The 20,359-nt window shown below is 38.3% G+C and overlaps 1 protein-coding gene across 5 annotated transcripts in view; it reads right to left on the reverse strand.

The window, feature by feature from the left end:
- Positions 1-7,418: 7,418 nt before the first annotated feature.
- Rnf138 (ring finger protein 138) overlaps positions 7,419-20,359 on the reverse strand; it is a 24,565-nt gene continuing 11,624 nt past the window's right edge. For 4 of the 5 annotated variants that reach the window (XM_050134921.1, XM_050134922.1, XM_050134919.1 and 1 more), the window contains 4 exons: positions 15,533-15,589; positions 13,491-13,602; positions 10,756-10,863; positions 7,419-8,888 (listed from right to left, as the gene is read on the reverse strand). In XM_050134921.1, the coding sequence (XP_049990878.1) occupies positions 8,820-8,888; positions 10,756-10,863; positions 13,491-13,602; positions 15,533-15,589 (346 nt within the window). In that variant the 3' untranslated portion in view covers positions 7,419-8,819. The remainder of the gene's footprint in view (positions 8,889-10,755; positions 10,864-13,490; positions 13,603-15,532; positions 15,590-20,359) is intronic. The other variant, XM_050134920.1, reaches the window with a different exon arrangement.

Below are 20,359 nucleotides of genomic sequence, written 5' to 3' on the forward strand. Positions count from 1 at the left end.
CATCACTCTAGGGAGTCTGCAGAGAACCTCACACCCATAGTTATGTTCTATTGACAAAACCTGCCCCTCACCCAATTAACTGCTAATCTTAGCGGAACCCGCCTCACATTCCAGCTATCCAGGGAACCAGGTGTGGCCACTTGTGACTTCTGGCCTGTCTGTCTGAATGTAACCGAGCTACGTGACCGGAACCACGCGGCCTGCGAGATCCCGTACCCTGCCCCTCATCCCTTACCATATATAAACTGTAACCCGTCCCTAATAAACTGAGGCCTTGACAAAGTTGCTTGGCCTCATTCTTCTGTCTTAGCTCATTCCCTTCCAGGTAGCGCCCCTCCGAGACCCTGGAATAACTTGATTGCGGGTGGGTTACTAACCCCTAGACTGAGTAGCCCACCCAACGCAATCCACACTAGATTTTTTATTCTTTTCTCCCTGATTAGATTTTTTGCTCTATTTTTTCTGCTTGAGGGGTTTGGATTTATCCAGGCCTTTCAGTACAGTGGTTAAGGGCACTTGCTGCTCTTTCAGAGGATCCAAGTTTGGTTCCTAGCACCCACATCATGTGGCTTATAATCACCTGTAACTCCAACTCTAGTGACATCTAATTCCTTCTGGCTTCTTCAGGCACCTGCACTCAAGTGGATATTACCACCCTTCCCACATACAATCTGACCCACATACACACAATCTGACCCACATACAAACAATCTGACCCACATATACACAATCTAACCCACATACACACAATCTAAATGCCTTTGGCCTCCTCCAGCACCTGTCCTTGTGTCCATACCAATATACAGATACACAAAACCCTACATACAAAAAAACCTTATAAAAAAACTTACATTGACCCATAAAAATTTTTTGACATAAATTTTGCCCAGCATTCGCTCTCTTTAATACAGTTAACACAGTTTTTTCATTTCAAAATCACTAATTCTTTTTGTTTTAGGTTTGAAAAAGGGATGTAGCCTAGGCCAGTCTCAAACTTTCTGTAGCCAAGGATAACCTTGACTCCCTCCCTGGTTCTCACATGCCCACCTCACTCAGCTTTATCCGGCTAGAGGTCAACCCAGGGACTCTGGCATGCTAGGCAAGCAGTCCATCAACTGAAGTGCATCCCTACCCTCAAAATCAGTAATTCTAAAGCAATACTTGGGATTTTTGTAGTTCACCTATCCTTGTTACTGGACTGAGGATGGCTGCAGTGACATCCTCACAGGAAAGGCAAAAGGAAAAGGAAGGGGGTCCTGTTTTCCCCCATTCTGTTCACATGCCCACAACTTAGCTCAGAGGATTGTTCCTGGAGAACTTCAGAAGGCCCAGAGAACACCATGTTGGCCACATTGTGTTATCTCCACAGTAATTAAAAAATGACATCCCGAGCTGGAGAGATGGCTAGCGGTTAAGAGCACTGGCAGTTCTTCCAGAGGACCTGGGTTCATTTCCCAGCACCCACATAGCAGTTCACAACTGTCTGTAACTCCAGCTCCAGGGGATATGATACCTTCATACCAATGCACATAAAATAAAGTTAAATAAATTATTAAAAAAATGACATCCCACAAAGAATGGTTTTATTTTTTATGTACATTGGTGTTATGCCTATATGTATGTCTGTGTGAGGATGTTAAAACCTGGAGTTAAGGACAGCTGTAAGATGAGATGCCACATGGTTGCTGAGAATCAAACCCAGGTCCTCTGGAAGAGCAATCAGTGTTCTAAACTGCTAAGCCAACTCTTTAGCCCTGTAAGAATGTTTCAAATCCATCTAAATTGTAGATTTGGAGACATTACAAATCAATTCAGTCTTGCCAGTAGATTTATGAATCTTACATTTGTCAATTCTTTTTTTTAAAATATTTACTTATTTATTTATTATGTATACAATATTCTGTCTGTGTATATGCCTGCTGGCCAGAAGAGGGCACCAGACCTCATTACAGATGGTTGTGAGCCACCATATGGTTGCTGGGAATTGAACTCAGTACCTTTGGAAGAGCAGGCAATGCTCTTAACCGCTGAGCCATCTCTCCAGCCCCATTTGTCAATTCTTAAAGATGATCTGCACAGGCATGGGAGTGTAGTTCCATAGTAGAGCTGCTCAAAACACAGGCCCAGTGAAAAATCTAAGGTCCTGGCTCAGAAAGACAAACATAACATGTAACATTTCATACATGAACTTTGCTTCAAGTTTATGTATGTTTATGTGGAAGTGACTGTAAATACCAGAGAACCAGAAAGGGATCTAGAGGGGAAAAAGGTTTTAAGAGTAGGGTAAGGAGGGCAATAAAAATACAACATGAAAATGGGAATACTTTTGGTGGAAGAGTTTAAGTGTGGAAATGGGGTGGAGGAGGGGAGAGGTTCCCCCAAAACGTATGTTTGAAAATGCCAAATGGTTGAAAGAACTTTTGCTCCCATCAAGGCTGGATGACATGAATAATTTGTTCTGCAACTATTTTTTAGTCTTAATACTTATTTGCCTTTATCAAATATGTAAAACAAGGAAGCAAGAGGGTTCTGTAGAAGACAGACAACCCATACCTATAAAATGCCTGGAAGCCTTCAGGCTTGTTAGCAACATGTCTCAGATGGTGAAAGCACTTGTCTGCATACCTGATGACCTGAATTTGATCCCTGGAACCCACAGCAGAAAAAAAGACTCTTCAAAGTTGTCCTCTAGTTTCCGTAGGCACAGCACTCACACGCCCAGTCTTTCTCCCCTCCCTCCCTCCCTCCCCCCTGCCTCTCTCATACACACACATTTGTTGAAAAGACATGTAAAACATAGCCATGGAGAGCAAGGTGTTAGGCTATCTGCACCTTTCTTCAGTCAGTTACACTGAGACCAGCCAGTTTTTGGTTTATTATATACAGCACCGCTAAGGTCGAGACTGCCTAGTTTCAAGCCAATGTTCACAAACACCAAAACTTTGGCTAGGTATTGTGGCACGTGCCTGTAATCCCAACGTTCTAGAGGCTGAGACAGGATTCAAGTTCTAGGTAGCCCAGGCTATAGAGGAAGATCTTGCCAAGAAACTTAACTTTTTATTTAAAAAAAAAAAAAAAAAAAAAAAAGACCTTTTTTTTTGGAGACAAGGATTTTCTGTGTAGCCTTGGCTGGTCTCTGCTTCTTGAGTGCTGGGATTAAAGGTGTGTACCACCGTCGGCTACATTTCTAATTTGAGCAAAAGACAGGTTAGATATGTGGGGAAGATAGGCTGATGTGAGCAGTCACTTACGCTTGTTCTCTTTGTGCATGCTCAGTGTCATGTCCATCACTGCCATGGATAGACCAGCAATTTCCTTCCCCACATCCTGTGTGTCTGCTCCATGTCCTCCATTGAATAGCTTATTAATTCATCTAATATGTTCTGTATCCACACTTATACTCTTGCACCTTACTCATCTCCAACTGTATAAATAGTATTTTTTTGTCTCATGTGGTTCTCCCGCCTCCATCTCTCAAGTGCTACCATGACCAGTATTTTTAAGATTTTCACTTTATGTGCATGTGTTGAAGGAGCGGCAGGGCTGCGTTCCAGCAGCCCTGGCCGCCTGCATGGCAGGCTTATGCCCGAAATAATTACACGGAAACTGTATTCTTTCAAACACTGCCTGGCCCAGCTAGTTCCAGCTTCTTATTGGCTAGCTCTTACATATTGTTCTAACCCATTTCTAATATTCTGTGCAGCCCACGAGCTGGCTTACCAGGGAGGATCTTAACCTGCGTCTGTCTGGAGCGGGAGAATCATGGCGACTCCTCACTAAGCTTCTTTTTCCCAGCATTCTCTTCTGTCTACTCCGCCTACCTAATTTTCTGTCCTATGAGGGCCGAGGCAGTTTCTTTATTATAAGTAACCAATGTCCTTCCCCCATCATGCATGGAGACTGTACAACCATCCCTGATACCTGTTGAGGTCAGAAGTATCAGAGTCCCTACAACAGGAGTTACAGGTATTGTTAGCTTCCATATGGGTGCAGGAAATTGAACCCTGAACCTCTGGAAAAGCAACCAGGCTTTAATCCCCTAAACCATGTCTAGACACACACACACACACACACACACACACACACACACACACACACACACACAAGCAGTTTTTTAAAGCCAGACTGGCCTCAAACTCCTAATACTCCTGCCTCTGCCTTCCAAGTGCCGACACCTTTTTGAAGCAAGGATCTTGAGAACAGGCTGGTCTCCACCTCCCCAGTGCTGGGATTAGACATGTACCAGGTCCAGAAATCTAATATGTTTAGAGAGGGCTGGAACAGATCTAATTACATAGCTCAGGCTGTTCTTGACCTTACAGTGATCCCCTTTGCCTCCACTTTCCCAGAACTTAGACTCGTACGGATCCCTTATGCAGGGGCTGGAAGTGTACCTTATGAGTACATACTTCAGTTCCAAGAACAAAAGATACAGATATACTGCAACCTTGCATTGCAGTTTGGTTCCTTAGCAGAAATGAAAGGCACCCACATCTTGTACTAATGAGTACAGTGTGATGGTTGGCCTCCCTAAAGCCTATGACAGGCAGGCCAAGTGCAGTTGGTGTGGAGAGCTGTTAATCCCCCTTTACACATGGCCCTTGTTTTTTGTCAGGAGCCATTTTCCCAAAGATTATAGCAGGGACCATTGTCCTGGGGATATTTGCAGAGAGTCCCACACCCCAACTGTATTGAGAACTGTTTGTTGGCGGAGCCCACCCCACACCCAACTATCTTAAGAGCTATCTGTTAGCGGAACCTGCCCCACATTCCAACTATCTAGAGAACTGTTTGTGGTTGGAAACACAAAAGGAATGATTCCGCTTGCATAGAGAACACTAGGTGACCAAGTGTCCACTCGTGACCATTGCTGTAAGATCCCTTCCTGCCCTTGCCATGCTCCGCCCCCATCCCAAGCCAAATTCCTCATTCAAGGGCTATATAAGCCACAATCATTTCACTAATAAATGGAGGCCTTGACAACAGATCTTGCTAGGTCTCGTTTCTTTCCCGCCCATGTCTTTTCAGATAGCGCCTCTTCGGGACCCTGGAATAACTGACCTGCCAGGCAGGTTACAACCCTAGACTAACTGACCCACTGGGCGGTTAGTTTTTAACATACAGTGTCATCAGGGGACAACTTTGTGGAAGTCTATGCTCTCTTTCCACTGTATAGTTTCAGGGATCAAGCCCAAATTGCCAAACTTTGTCAGTAAATGCTTTGTAATTCCCACTGATCCATCTTGCTGAACGGCTATCCTTTTTACTCTATGACCAACCTCTTAAAAAGATCTGTGTGTAAGCAGTGACAGGTTAAGGAGGGCAGCTGGGATGGACAGGGGAGCATGTCATTGACAAAGATGGGCAGAGGGTGGAGAGCAGAAGCCTGGAGCTCGCATAGGCTCTGCCCCCATTGGGGCAGCCCCATGGTCACCAAGCTAAACATGAAAGTGCAAGAAACATTTTCAGTTCAAAGCACTCTCAGCAGCCAAGTCCATAGTTTCTTATATTTACATGGGTAAGAAACCTGACAGCATATAATGTGCAGTTGCTGTGCAATGTTTGTAATCATAGGAGCTCTACATTGTTCTCTGCTCCCCTCCCTACCTCTCCCCTCCCCTTCAACCCTCTCCCATGGCCCCCACGCTCCCAGTTGACTCAGGAGATCTTGTCCTTTTTTACTACCCATGTAGATTAGATCTAGGTATGTCTCTCTTAGGATCCTCATTGTTATCTAGGTTCTCTGGGATTGTTATTTGTCCCCTGGTTTTCTTTGCTTTATGTTTAAAAACCACTTATGAGTTAGCACTTGTGATAATTGTCTTTCTGGGTCTGGGTAACCTCACTCAAAATGATGTTTTCTAGATCCATCCATTTGCCCACAAAATTCAAGATGTTTTTATTTTTTCTGCTGTGTAGTACTCCATTGTGCAATTGTACCACATTTTCCTTAACCACTCTTCACTGGAGGGGCATTTAAATCATATCTTAATAAATGTCTACAAATGCAAAAAAAAAAGATCTGTGTGTTGCCTGCAATATGTCTACCATGTGCAGATACTCTGTAACTGGAGTTATGGATGGTTGTAAATGCAGGTCCCCTACAAGAGCAAGTGATGAGCCATCTCTCCAGCTCTCAACATTTGACCTCGCTTATGCTTGGTCTCTATTCTTTCCCCAACCCTGTAGGTGGGCATCATGTAAAAATATCACCTCCACTACAAACTGCACATGGATCTATTTGGGTGTATTCTAGGACACATCTTTTCTACATAAGCTACAACAGCATTCCTCTGATGGGAGTATATTTGAATACAAGATCTGCAATTCCTATAGAGGGCATGGTTCACTGAAGACAGTGATATTTACCGAGCAACCCAAAACAAAGATGACACTAAATATGCAAAATATTCTTAGAGCCCTATCTTGCCTACAGCTGATTTCTCCACATTAAAGGTGTCAACTAGCTGACTTTCTGCTTAACTAGCAGGACTTGAAATATCTTGCTGTATGAATACTTTATGAAATAGTTATATGCAGATGTTTAACATTGGAAATACATAAAGACAAAATTTTATACAGTTCAACCCAAAGTACAGTAGTATCAGCACTAACAGCAAGTCAACTTTTTCAAGTGCAAAATAATAGAAGTTTCATGCATATTTGCAGGGTCTTATGAGACCTAAAATGTTTATCTAAGGACAAATTTTAATTAAGACACACAAGTAGGAGAAAACCATTTTTAATTGAAAAAAAAGTAATACATCTCAAACACCATATTTAACAACATAAACTAAACTGTAAGGAGAAATAGCTTTTCTAACTAGTTCTGTGAAACTGATGCCTCAGCATATTGCTACTTCTTTGCTTTATCCAAGAGCTATAGACTAAATAAAGTAGGGGATTTCCCCCTATGAATTAAATTATAAAGCCTATCTATCCCTGTTCTTAATTCACTAACAAAGAGAAGTTAAGTTTGTTCCATAGTTAGGAGTTTCCCAAAGTGTGTGTGTGTGGGGGGGGTAATTCTTATGAAAAATTAATAATGTTTAACTCATCCACAAGACTTCAAAACAGGATTTCAAAATGGCCTCTAGTACAAGTTTCCATTTAAAGAAGTTTTAAAGAAGGATGGTTTATGGACACAATGACTAAAATAAACTTTATAAAAGTATCAAAGTTATTGCTTTAAGCTGTAAGAACTGTGGACAAAAGTCTCCCTTTAAAGAGTTCATTATATAGATGCTCCTAAAATTCCTGTATGCCAACTGAAAGTGCTAGAAAAACACAGCAAACATCACATTCAAGAAATGACAGGAAAAAAAGGCATTAAGATGTATGGCTTTTGTGTGTATGACTGTATTATTAAACATAAATAAAGTTATTACTGTTTAACTGAAAAAGGTTTTTACAAAATGCATGTTCAAAATTAACATTTTTATTAAATCAAGTTAAAAAACGTTTATTGTAGAAAAGTCAACGAGGGTATTAAGAAAATCAAAATATACCTTTTTTTTTTTACAATATATGTATATATTAGCAGCAAACTACTTCAGAGATTTTCTTTTAGTTTAGTTATTTTAAAGAAAGCATAACAGTGTATGTTAGCAATGGAATGTCAGGAATTCACTCTTCACCCTATACTCTGTGACATGGCCTCCTCTACAATACTTTACACCAAAGACTATGAACAAACTTAGTTTTGACTAAAGTGTAGTCAAACAGTAGCGGGTAAAGTCTCTCTCACTCATCACTTATGCATTATTTTCAAATATAACTAATGAGCACCATATAACAAATTTTCAGGTGTAATAACAGCCAACTGTACAACTTAGTATTTGGCTTACTGTTTAAAAAATTTGGTAACATACAAAATTTTAATCAAATGAGATAAATACTTCAATCCTATATTGCTTGCCCATTATTAAAACTCTTAATAGAAATTCTATACATAACCTGACAAACTCTAGGCAAAGATATATATGTGTATAGATACATGCTAAAGTGTATGTACATATCCACATACATCTTCAACTTTGGATTTTTAAAAAACTAATTTAAGTGTGATATCATCACTGACTGAAGTCAGCTAGTGAGAAATACTAACTACAAAGAACTGCCATACAACTCACTTATGCTTACAAATTACTCAAGCTAGAGCGAAATAACAAACTAACCACAGAAAACTCTTTTCTCTTCTCTTGCTATGTTCATCTAATAGCAAAAGAAACATTTGTACAATACGCTTTCAAAGTCAAAATTATTATAGAAATTTCACTAGTCTTCAAAAATACAAAACATTACATAAATACAATTTTCTTATTGTTGAATTCCTCAGCTAGAATCTATACTTTAAAAAATCCCTTTGGATTATCCCACTTAGCACTTCAAGTTTCCATTCTGCAACTCTGACAAATGGCTCAGGTTTATTATTTTTATAGGAATCACATATTTCAGAATTTGCTAGTTACCTTTGTAATAAAGTACTGTTACCTCTGTACTAAAGTAAATAGAAGAAACTGTATCAAATATCAAAAACAACTTAATGAAACATTCAGAATATGTAATACAAGGAAGAAAAGGACAACAGGAGTTCCCTTTCACCACACAAATAAAATATAACCTTTTCCATGCTGTTAAAGTAACTGTCTAAGAGAATGGAGTTAGGGTAGCCCACCTTTATTTTCAATTAAAAACCTAATACAGTAGAGTGAATTATTTTTATTAATATGCACAGCAAATTACTGAAATGGTGACTTCATGTCTTTCCCTTAAAGATGGCACTTGTAGGTACAAGGATGAAGAGATGTGTCCACACATCAGATGTTTACTTGAAAAGACTCTTCTACAGCAGTTTGATACTGGGCTTCCTCGTCTAGCTGAAGATTCTAAAACAAGAAAAAACATGTCAACAGGAAAATAACTATTCAATTTTATCTAATGTATTATACATCTTCACATACATTTGCATACAAGGGAGTTTTAGGTTTTAAAATGCAAGATTAAACTGAGCACCATGGTGTGTGTCATATTCTCAGACACTCAGGAGCATGAGGCTACCTTGAGCCTAGGGTTTTGAAACATGCATGGACATAATGGCACCCTATCTCAAAAATAGCAAAATATAAGGTTTCAACACACAACATTTAAAAATTAAATTGTTATAATTATTAAGTAATAACTAATAACTGCTCAGTTCAGCAGAGGATAAAATTTATAGTGACTAAACTTATAACTAATAATACAATAGGGGCTGGAGAGATGGCTCAGAGGTTAAAAGCACTGACTGTTCTTCCAGGGGTTCCCAGGAACCACATGGTGGCTCACTACCATCTGTAATAAGATCTGGTGCCCTCTTCTGGCCTGCAGGCACACATGTAAACAGAATGCTGTATACATAATTAATAAACCTTTTTTTTTTTTTAAAAAAAACTGATAACACAATAAAGTTGTATCATTTCTAGAAAATGATGTTTTGAAGAGAAACTAATTTTAAGAAAGATAAGCATTTACTGAATTAATAGCTGAATAACAGCTTCTTAACCACAGCGTGAAACTAAGTAACTACAGCTTCGTCATCTTTAAATTATAGACTGACTCTATGAATAGGGCTTAGTAAGTACCTTAATGGAACAGTTACTTAGAATGCACTGAGTTCCCTCTCCCTGACTCATCAATCAAACAACAGCAACAACAAAAACCATACTCTATTTTTATCAATGCAATTTGCTGTCAATTTATGCCCCATGGATTAGCTTTAAAAAGACATCAAGTTGTCTACTTGACAAGCGAAATACAGTTTTCTATGCCATGGTATAACAAAGAATTAAGGGTAAAAACAGCTGACAAAACCCATTTTGCTCTCCAAATATAGCCCTGCAGGCACAGTAATCTGTTCTTAAAATGGAAATTTAATAATATACAATTGCTTCCTAAAGTCACTAAAGAAGCACATGTGAATTTTACATACAATTACACTCCACAGACTAAAACTGCAAAGTCCATAAAAATGAAAATTATGCATGCCTGTTTACCTGAACAGGAAAATGAGTATCAGCTATTCTTTACTGAGAATCATGTATTAAATAAGATCTTAACCACATACAAGCTAAGTACAGTTTTATAATTAATAAAGTAAAATTATCATTTTTTAAAATTACCATGAATATAAAAAGTAGAAAACGACCCATTTGGTTTGAGGGCCTTTGTTGCCTTTTCTAAGTAGACAACCTGGTTTTTGATTGGTTTCTTTGGTTTTGTTTGTTAATGTGCCTCATATAGCAACTAACTCTAGATTTGTAACACATTCTCCCCACATGTTGTACCAATTTTTTACTTTGTTTTTTGAGACCAGGTTTCTCTGTAGCTATGGTTCCTGTCCTGGCACTAGCTCTGTAGACCAGGCTGGCCTTGAGCTCACAGAGATCCACCTGCCTCTGCCTCCCAAGTGCTGGGATTAAAGGCGTGCACAACCATCGCCCGGCCAATTTTACTTTTCAAGCAGGTATAATTTTCTCTTAATTCTAGGTAATTTTTACTTAAACTTTCATTTTGCTATTAAGGGGCTTATTTTTCCAATAATTATCACTCTAATATAAACAATAAATTCTCAGAACTTCATGAAGCTTAACAATTTTACTACTAAATACAGCACCTTGCCCTTTATCCAGTGGTCTGATTCCATAACTTGCCTGAAAACTCAAATTTAGATTGAAAAGTTAATTTAACTTTCTTAATCTTGAAGAACTCACTTACCACAAATTCTCCATAATCAAACTGATGTCTTTGATTTAGATGACTAACGAAATTTCTAGTAATCTGGCTAGGATCTCCCCAAGGAAGAGACACACAAATAGGACATGTCTATGAGAAACAGATTGTTTTAAATAAAAAAATTACAAAATAATGAAACATTATATACTTATTGAGAGCATTAAAATACAAGCTCACGTTACTAAAAATGTCAGGTATACTTCATTGTTGCATTTTGCAGATATTACATTTCTTTAGAAATTGAAAGTCTGTGCCAACCAGTGTCAAGCAAGCCTATTTGGCAAACAGCTCAAATGTTTAGCAATGAAGCATTTAACTCAGATGTTATATTTTAGACAAAGTTCTATTGCGTACTAAACAGAAACAGTATATATAGTCAAGTATAACTTTTATATGCACTGAAAAATCAGAAAAGGTGTAGCTCAATTCACACCAGTTTTTAATATATATATTGGTTTTGGTTTTTTTCCCTGGAGATAGGGTCTCTCTAATGTAGTCCTAGCTGTCCTGGAACTTGCTATGTAGACTAGGCTGGCCTGAAACTCACTGCCTCCCAAATGCTGGCATTAAAGGTGTGTACCAGCACACCGAGCCTTCACATCACAATTTGCTTTACTACTGTGTCTGCACTCAAACCTACAGTGTCTCTTAAGGTTTGCCTGAACACACACACACACACACAAAAAAACACTGGATAGTAAAAACACATTGAAACAGAGTCTCACAAGGTAGCCCAGGCTGCTTTGAACTTGTGATCCTTCTAAGCCTCCCAAGTCCTGGAACTGCAGACGTGTGCTACCACACATGCAGCTCTTTTCTAAGAGTCAAATCCCATAACTAGGTCATTTCCCAAGCAAATTACCTAAGATAAATAACACTATTATAGTAAGAAAGATCATGGATATTCTATAATTTAAATCTCTAGTTATATAACTATTTAAACAAGAAACAACACATGCAGCCTATACTAACGTCAATGTAGTAAGTTTTCATTACCTACAACATGTGCAATACATAATCTTATTTAATCTAATTAAAAACTATTATAGAATTATTAGCTTGATTTCACTTACATGTAAAATAAAAATGGAATAAATTATAAAGTTTAAACTATATCCTCAAAGGTTTAATGAAGTACATTTATATATCACAAAAAGAAATAGCTGGATTCTAGCCAAAGCTGACAATGTACAAATATTATGCAGAAAAGAATACAAAATCAAATTAATTCAATATAAAACCAAGCATAATGTCTGAAGTATGAAGATTCCCCACATATCTCTTTGGTACTGTATTTGCTTATTTAACCCCTTCCCTTCTAATGAATGGTTGCAGAAATTGAAAGGAATCCTCATTAGTTACTAGGGCATTTTTCTGAAACATGTTCTACTAGCTAAAATTATCTAAAGAGTGGCTGTAAATGTTACTAATACATTTTACTCACTCTTCAAGAAGCTGGTTGTGGTAGCTCAAACCTGTAATCCCTAATCCTATTGTAAACTGTCTACATTATTCTCCTTTATATAAGGTAGTAAAATTTTATGTCACATTTTGCATCATGGTCAATCATTAGCAAAAATATGTTGTATTAATAACCTAAATCCAAACTGCAATCAACAACTTTTCCTATATATGTATAGAAATATACAGAATTGCTGGGCAGTGGTGGCGCACGCCTTTAATCCCAGCACTTGGGAGGCAGAGGCAGGCAGATCTCTGTGAGTTCGAGACCAGGCTGGTCTACAAGAGCTAGTTCCAGGACAGGCTCCAAAACCACAGAGAAATACTGTCTCGAAAAAGAAAAAAGAAAAAAAAAAAGAAATATACAGAATCATTTACTGATGCTGAGGCAGAAAGAATTCAAATGCAAGGTCTGCCTGGGCAACTAAGTAAGACCCCATCATAAAATTTTATTAGAAAAAATTAAAAGGCTAGAGATATATTTTAATGGCAGAATGCTTGTGGGGCAAGTGCCCCAGTTCAAACCCCAGTACATGGTAGGGATAAAATAAAAGAGATGAAAGATTATCTTTCAGCTTAATATGTCCTCTTCCATTGTCTAAGAGTTAAAATTCTATTAAATGTATGCTCTAAATGAGTTCTTCTGGGATCATTAACAAAATGCTGGAACCCTATAATCTATATTAATTTACACTAAAATGACAAAGAAGACAAGTATGCATCAAAATAAAAATATAGCATGATTCTTTCTTGCTTTACACATTCTTTAAAGATATAATTAAAAATATCTACTGGTTTTACTCTTTGCTTTTTGAAACAAGGTCTCACAGTATAGCTCTAGCTGGGAACTGTTCGCCTGAGCTAGGATTAAAGGCATTCACCACCATGCCTAGTCCATTTTTATTCTTATATATAGGTATTATCTTCTGCAACAGAGTCACATGACTGGATTCAGTTCTCTGCATCCAGCAGAATAAACTGAAAGGACCCAATGGAATTAGGCTCTGCCGCTACACAGAAATGACTCCCTAGTTCACCTTTCATTCTTTCTTAGACTAGTCTACATTAACTCACAGTAACTAACTTTCTTTACATGAGGTAATCAAATTTTAAATCTCATTTTTTTGCATCACAATCATTTATTAAAACTTTTAAATCCAAATTTAAATAAAGAACCCTCCCCTTTATATACAGGAAGACAGATTCATGGAACCACATGCTTTAAACGAAAGATTCTTTTGGATATATGTACTCACCACAGGAACTATCTGAAATAGATGGTTACTATTACAGTGATCCAATAAACGCTGTCTGGTGAAATTTGACTCTTGACATAAGGGACACTTAAAGGTGGGATGCCCAGAAGAACTATAAGGCAATTCAAATGAGATATACTGAAATTCAAAACCATCAACATAAAAAATGAGATGTTTCTGTTTTCTGATACATTGTTATGAATTTATTGCTGTGTTTTAAGTCATAGTTCAGTCTCATTTTATACAGTACTAATGTTTATCATTTCTGACCGTTTTTCCCCTCGCCGCATAGGGGCTAAAGCTAAGTACGATAGTCCATGCCTTTAATTCTTAGTACTCAGAAGGCCAAAGCAGTAAGATCCTGAGTTCAAAATCAGCCACATTTACCTAATGAAACCCATTTCCAAACAATTACAAACAAAACATGAGATCATGCCTAAGAAGTCCAAATTTAATTGTAATCACTCTCATATGATGCCAGAAGTCACTGTGTGTCCACTCAAGTTTCTAACTGTTATATTCTGTGGCACAATAGTCTTATACTCTGTAAAGATTTGTCTCTTATACTTGTTTAATAAAATGCTGGCTGGCCAGTAGCCAGGCAGGAAGTATACTTAGTAAGAGCAACCAGAAAGGCTCAGTCTGCCATTGTAACCCAGACGCAGAGAAAGCAAGATGAGAATGCCTCACTGATAAAAGGTACCAAGCCACGTGGTTAACATAGACAAGAATTATGAGTTAATGTAGGATGTAAGAGTTAGTAAGAAGCCTGAGCTAATAGGCCAACATGTTTATAACTAATGTAGGTCTCTGTGTGTTTCTTTGGGACTGAATGGCTGTGGGACCGGGTGGGATAGAAATCTCTGTCAACAGTTCTACAGTTTACCACATTTTAGAATATACAGACTCCATGGACCAGTGAAAGAGCTCAACAAGTGAAAGCACAAGTAGTTATCTGAACTGCACAAGTATACAACAGCATGTGCTTTACTACCCTCCCCAAAGCACATAAAATACAGTTAAAAAAGAACTTCCATCAAATTCTAACTTTAATATACCCCAGATTAAGAATCTAAGACAAAACTCAAAGAAAAAGCAAAAAGTAAAGACTGAAATGTGTAGTGGCTCAAATAACAATGACCCCCAAAGGATCATGTTTGAATTCTTGGTTCCCATTTGTTAGAACTGTTTGAGAAGGACAGGTAAGCATGGCCTTGTTGGAAGTGTGTCACTGGGCAGACTTTAAGTTTCAAACAACTGATACCATTTCTAGTGTGCTTTCTGCTTCCTCCTTATGTATCAAGATAGGAACTGTTCCAGCTGCCATATCCTCATATCACCATCATGGACTCTAATCTAGAAATATAAGGCCCAAATAAATTCTATCTTCTGTAAGTTGCACTGGTCATGGTGTTTTACCACAGCAGCAGAAACCCTAAGACAAAGTAGTTCAAAGCAATCTAAGAATCAAGCATCACTGGATTTTAACATTTCTGAATGTTATAGCAAGTGACAGTTCAATATTGACATCTTTGCATGAATCATGCATGGAAGAAATCTGACCAGGAAAATAGATAAGCTCTTACATGGTCCTGAGAGCAAAAACGATTTTAGGACTGTTTTTATTTCTGAAAAGCATTATAAATGGTAGAGAGAAAGAACTTCTGCAAGCTATCCTCTATATATGGAATGTGGTATGCACACAAAAACACAGCACACATAAAAAAATCACATAATAAATACAATAGTAAAAAAAACCTATTAACTAATCTATTTTTATAACCTATAAGCCTATAACCCCAAGTACTCTGAAGGCATAGGCAAGAAGATCATGATTTTAGGGCCAGCCTAAACTATATAGCAAAATCATGTCTCAGAGGAAAAAAAAAATCTATTATGAGGATTCAGGGTTATAGCTCAATGGTACAGTGAATGTCTAGCATGCTCAATCTCTGGCTTAAATTCTTATCACCACAAATAATAATCACCTTCTATATTATTCAACAATATTATTTACTGAAGTAGAATTTTTAAAAACTTACCTTGTATTCTCTTGGTAAGTTTCTGTGTTATCAGATGAAGGTGTTTCATTCCTATTACTTAAGAAGCACAGGGAAGAAAAGAGTTAATACCCCAAATAATAAAAGACACCAGGACTTCATTAATGTGAACTGTTTAATGAAGATAACAGGACTGAACTTCAGGGGCTGGAGAGATGGTTCAGCAGTTAATACTTCTGATCTTTTAGGCACCAGGCACACATCTGTTACGCATGCAGGAAAAACACTCATCCACATTTAAAAAAAAAAAAAGTGTAAACTTCAAAATACAAAATATTCATGATATTCATGGCATTACTTTCCAAATCAAGTAAGACTGTTCAAATATTCATTCCTTTTAAAATAGATTTTTACAGCTGGGCATAGTCACCACCACTCAGGATGCTGAGGCAGGAGGGGTCATACATTTGAGACCAGCTCTAGACTTACCTTTAATCCCAGTATTTGGGAGGCATAGGCAAAAACGGGTGTATCTCTGAGTCTTAGCCATCCTGGGCTACAAAGAGAAATTTAAGCCACTAGTGAAGAAAACACACACACACACACACACACACACACACACAAACAAAACCTTTTATAATATTCAAGTCCAAGTGTAAAAAAATTAGAGAACAAAGAATTGTAATTACATAAAATCTTTTCCCTCAACCAGTGATATTCTTTTGGGGTGATATGGTGAAGTAGGGGCTTGGACAAGGTCTAGAAGTTATTTCAGGATGTCTTCAAACTCCTCATGTTCCTGCTTCATTCATCCTTCTGGCATTATAGGCATGAGCTATCATACTTGACCCTTGCTATTTTCTTTTTAAACATGCAGGGTGTTTTGCTTGCAGGCACCAGGAAAGGGTACAGGATTCCCTGTATTTGAAGTTGTGAGACCCCATGTAGATGCTGAGATTCAAACCCAGGTCCTATGGAAGAGTACCTAATGCTCTACTAACTATTAAGTCATCTCTCTAGTGCTCCTTGTTAAATTTTTTTTTAATATTTATTTATTATGTATACAATATTCTGTCTGTGTGTATGCCTACAGGCCAGAAGAGGGCACCAGACCTCATTACAGATGGTTGTGAGCCACCATGTGGTTGCTGGGAATTGAACTCAGGACCTTTGGAAGAGCAGGCAATGCTCTTAACCACTGAGCCATCTCTCCAGCCCCCACCTTGTTAAATTTTTAAACCGTTGGATAAACTAAAATATTTGTGAACCTTTGTGATGTAGCTAGGATATGGTAGAAGATTGTGGCTTCCAAAGTGTAGGAGTAGGTGTCACAAAATATTTGAACTTTTGTAAAGATTATAATTTATTTCTAAAAGAGAAACTAGGCATCATTAGCACACTTCTCTAGTACACTGACCATCCTGACCTATTTGCTTATACCCTATGTTAGAAAAGTTAGTGTCATATGGAATACTAGAAGGGGTTTTTCATATAGGTACTGTAACTAACATGCCACAGAACTTCCTCAATTGTTGTCAATGTTATAAAAACAAGAACTTGCTGGCCTTGGAGCTTCTTTTCCAGCTCACTAGTCTACCATGGGGAAACACTTTTTTTTCCTGAGATTTGTATTATTTTTTATTCTATGAGTGTGTCTGTATATGAGAATACAGATAACCTCAGAGGCCAGAGACATCAGCTACCCCTAGATCTGGAATTAGATGATTGTAAGTCACCTGATGTGGGTGCTAGGAACCAAAATACATCTGGAAGTACAAGAAGTGCCCCCCCAAAGGAAAACATTTCTTTTGTCAGGTATCACAACACCTATAATCCTACAATTCAGAAGCCAGTTCATCAGCTCAAAGCCTATTCAAAACTACCTAGTAGTCACACAGCAAGATTCTATCTCAGAAAAACTAAAATCTAATGATACAGCTTGTGGTATAGTGCTTATCTACAATATGTAAAGCACTAAATCCCTGTGTCTGATGCCTAAGCACCACAAAACAAACAAACTCAACAACAAAAAGCCACAACTCTGCCCATGTCCATACTGAAAATTCATGATGCCCTCTACGGCAATTACCACACTGCATAGGATATAAAAACAATACTAAGCCAGGCAATGATGGTGCAGGCCTTTAATTCTAGCACTTGGGAGGCAGAGGCAGGCAGAAGGATCTCTGTGAGTTCAAGGCCAGCCTGATCTAGAAGAGCTAGTTCCTGAACAGACTCCAAAGCTGAAGAGAAACCCTGTCTCGAAAAACCAAGAAAAAAAAAAAAGATTTAGTAGTAAATAAATAAAGTTTTAAAAATTTATTTGGAATACAAACTACAGTTTTACTAACAAGAAATTATAAAGGTTAGGAAAGATTTCACAGGGGAGCTAACAGTTTAAATTAAAAAAAAAAAAGCCAATAAAATGACTCAAGGGTGATAGGAGCTTTCTACACAGGCCTGAAAACAGTTTGATCTTCAGATCCCACAAGATGGCAACAGAGAACCATATTCTGAGAGCTGTCCTCTTATCTCCAACACACACACACACACAGAGTAAACATAAAAAGAATAAAAAGTCTACCAGCTGAAGTGGTTAAGAGCACTGCCTCCTCTTCTAGAGGACCTGGATTCAATTCCCAGCACTCACATAGCAGCTCACACCTGCCTATAACTCCAGTTCCAAGGGATCTGACACCTCACACAGACTACATGCAGACAAACCACCAATCACATAAAATAAAAATTAAATCATTAAAATCTTGCCAGTCATGCTGATGTACTCCTTTAGTCCCAGCACTTGGGAAGCAGAGGCAGGTGGATCTGTGAGTTGGAGGCCAGCCTGGTCATTAAATTTCAAGACAGCCAGGACTACACAGAGAAACCCTGTCTCAAAAAACATAAACAAGGGGCTGGAGAGATGGCTCAGCGGTTAAGAGCATTGCCTGCTCTTCCAAAGGTCTTGAGTTCAATTCCCGGCAACCACATGGTGGCTCACAACCATCTGTAATGAGGTCTGGTGCCCTCTTCTGGCCTGCAGGCATACATGTAGAAAGAATATTGTATATATAATAAATAAATAAATAAATATTAAAAAAAAAACATAAACAAGGGCTAGAGAGATGGCTCAGAGGGGTAAGAGAACTGACTGCTCTTCCTGAGGTCCTGAGTTCAATTCCCAGCAACCACATGGTGGCTCACAACCATCTATAATGAGATCTGGTGCCCTCTTCTGGCGTAAGGGCATACATGGAGGCTGAACACTGTGTACATAACAAATAAATAAATCTTAAAAAAAAAACCATAAACAAACGCCAGGCGACCTGATAAAGTGTAGATTATAGTGCAAAGGAAAAACAATACACTTGTAAAGGATGGAGGTGCAAGACATACAACTTAGTCCCACCTATACTACATTAACCTTCAACCCCACTTCTAAAGAGGTGAGAAAACCAAGGTAGTTTCTTGACAATGTCAAACAATTATGAAAGAACAGAGCTGGAATCTGAGTCAGGGCACTCTCAAATCTAGTGTGCACTAGCCGGGCGGTAGTGGAGCACGCCTTTAATCCCAGCCCTTTAATCGGGAGGCAGAGGCAGGTGGATCTCTGTGAGTTCGAGGCCAGCCTGGTCTACAAGAGCCAGTTCCAGGACAGGAACCAAAAAGCTATGGAGAAACCCTGTTTCGAAAAATCCAATAAATAAATAAATAAATGAATGAATGAATGAATGAATGAATAAATAAAGGGTGTGTGCACCACCAGTGCCCGGCTTTCACTGTTAACTGAATTAAATGTCTTCCAAAATAATAAGGATCCATCTGGGGAGATGTCCCAGTGGTTAAAGTGCTTATTGCACAAGCATGGCATTTGAGCTTACCTCAGAACCTATCTGATGGCAGGAACACAGCAGCCATGAAAAAAAGACAAGCACAATAAAGCACTCCTGTAAGCCAGTGCTGGGCAGGCAGAGAGAAACAGATCCCTTGCCTATCAGTGATCTCCAGGTTCAGTGAAAAGACTATCTCAAACACAAAGGTGGAGAGCAACTGAAGATATGATACTATCTTTTGTCCCCCACCACATGAACACATATGCATATACATTAACATGTATACATAATACACACAAGGTAGCACAGATATGTTAAACATGGTTTAAAGTATATACAATGATATGTAGAATTACACAGCAAAGACAAAGGTTAAAAAAAAAGGTCAAATAAAAAAGGACTTTGTGCTATCAGCCAGTTATCAGAGTTTGAAGATGATATCCTTTTTCCTAAACACCAAAGAAAATATATTGCCAGGGTTGTAGAGATATTGCTAAAAAACAAAAAAAAAAAATGTACTTGCAGAGGACCTGACAACATGCTGACAACTGGCTACAACCATCTGTAACTCCAATTCTGGGGGATACAACACCCTCTTCTGGTCTCTGCAGGCACCTGCACTCACATGTACAAACACGGGTCTACACAAAATTGAACAGATTGGAATGCCCAATCAGGCAGATTAGAGAACTATCAACTGAACACTAATACTATGCAGAAAAATAAGAGGGATTGAGTTAGAGAAGTAACAACAGGAAAGAAACAAAACAGATAAGGAATATTGTTATTAAGACTAGACATTGTCTGACCAAATAAACCTAAAGAACCCAAATGAGCAAGGTCTGTTGCCTAGGAATACGGCAGGGAACTGTCATTTAACAAGCAATGCAGAGTGGTGTATACCTGTGTCAGGCAACAGAGGCACCAAAGTTTAAGGTCAGGATAGTCTACATATCAAGGTCTACACCAGCAGGGCTACATAGTGAAACCAAATCTCAAAAAAAAAAAAAAAAAAAAAAAAAAAAAACAACCCAAAAAA

Source organism: Alexandromys fortis, unplaced genomic scaffold (genome assembly GCF_014885135.2).
Source record: "Alexandromys fortis isolate MF-2015 unplaced genomic scaffold, M_Fortis_MF-2015_v1.1 scaffold_25, whole genome shotgun sequence".
NCBI lineage: Eukaryota > Metazoa > Chordata > Mammalia > Rodentia > Cricetidae > Alexandromys > Alexandromys fortis.